At 42.8% G+C, this 1,419-nt stretch overlaps 1 protein-coding gene across 1 annotated transcript; it reads right to left on the bottom strand.

Moving 5' to 3' along the window:
• Positions 1-204: 204 nt before the first annotated feature.
• CTXN3 (cortexin 3) lies at positions 205-594 on the bottom strand. Its single transcript, XM_025047649.1, has one exon. It carries the CDS (start codon positions 499-501, stop codon positions 256-258), a length of 246 nt encoding a protein of 81 aa, XP_024903417.1. The 5' UTR covers positions 502-594; the 3' UTR covers positions 205-255.
• Positions 595-1,419: the final 825 nt, after the last annotated feature.

Raw genomic sequence — 1,419 nt, 5'->3', positions numbered from 1 at the left:
CCACATTCAACAATCTTCATTCACTGAGAAAATGTAGAAATTTTAACTTTCCTATTTTGGGTTAGTAATATAAGTCTCCATTTCCAATATCTTCAGATGTTTTTAACCCAGCAGCATGTCTACTGAATAATGGACTATAGTCTTAGGAGAAGGTATCGTTAAAACTTTATTTGTTGTTAACATTGACTACAGGTAATTCTTGGCCAAGACATGCAGCACTTCACCTCCTCAGGAGGGGATCCTGTCTCTGTCCTGCTAAGCAAGGGCATGGTCAAACTGCCCTTTCTCCAGGCCTTCAAGTCCATCAGCCCAGGTCGAGGTCGGCATGCTCCGATATGGGTCCAGAAGAATCCGGAAGCACCTGACGATGAGAATCCCCAGGAAAATAAACAACAAAATCACAAAAACAAATGTGGTTTTCTGCTCCAGAGACATGCTAGAATCTGACAATGTGTTCCCAAGGGGCGCTAGGGGTGAAGGGACGGGCTGTCCTCCATCCATCGTCCAGGGAAACCAGAACACAGGATCTCCCAGTTTCCTTTTCTTCCATCATCAGTCTGCCAAGAGCATGGTGGCTGCACCTTGGAAAGGCTGAGTTATCTGCAAGAAGAAAAAGAAGGAAAGGAAATAACTAATAAGAGAGTGACTTTATTTCTAGGTTCACAGTCTTGTTTTTCAGAGAGAAGAAAGAATCTCTAAACTGTTTCGCCAGAAATGCCTAATTCTGTATAATTACAGGGAGGTATATTTTACTCTTGCATAAAATTACCAAGTTGTCCTCAGAGCAGCCACCTGAGGCCAGGAGGGATGGGAGGAGAAAGCAACCAGAGTACAGAAAATGAGAAATGTTCAAGGTAATGTTGACCTCAAGGCGTGCCCGCCAACTTGACACCCGAACCTAGCCTCCCCTGCCAAGTCTCTTTTAGATTCTCTCCAATAATATCACTTTCACAACATTCCTGTAATGATACCACTGATTGAACACGAGCTATATGTAAGGACTGTGGCTAAACTCAACATATAGTAGCTACCCTACTATAAGCTCTATGAAAGTAGTGACCTCTATAGCCCCAGTCGAAGAAACTGAGGCTAGAAAAGGTGATTAATACAGAAACTCTCTCAGGAAGCATGGAGTTCTGGGCTCTAGCCTCTGGCTTCCATTTTACTGCTAAATGAGTATGGGATCTGAGAGGTCACTAAACTGTTAAAACGGAAGTAGAAGTGCTTGTGTTACATTGTTATAATGAGGACGAATGTCTGTGAAAACTCTTTGAAAAGTATACAGAGAAGAAAAACCAAGTGTTATTTCACTTAAAACATGACTAAGAGAACCACGATGCTTCTCTTTTGCTTTCTGTTGCTTGAGCCAAGAGAGAAGGGAGGCGTTTCAGACGTCCAAACCATCACACTCGTGCTGCT

Source organism: Pteropus alecto, unplaced genomic scaffold (genome assembly GCF_000325575.1).
Source record: "Pteropus alecto unplaced genomic scaffold, ASM32557v1 scaffold20, whole genome shotgun sequence".
NCBI classification, from domain to species: domain Eukaryota; kingdom Metazoa; phylum Chordata; class Mammalia; order Chiroptera; family Pteropodidae; genus Pteropus; species Pteropus alecto.
Note: the sequence above shows the minus strand (reverse complement) of the source record. Positions and strands in the feature narration are given on the sequence as shown.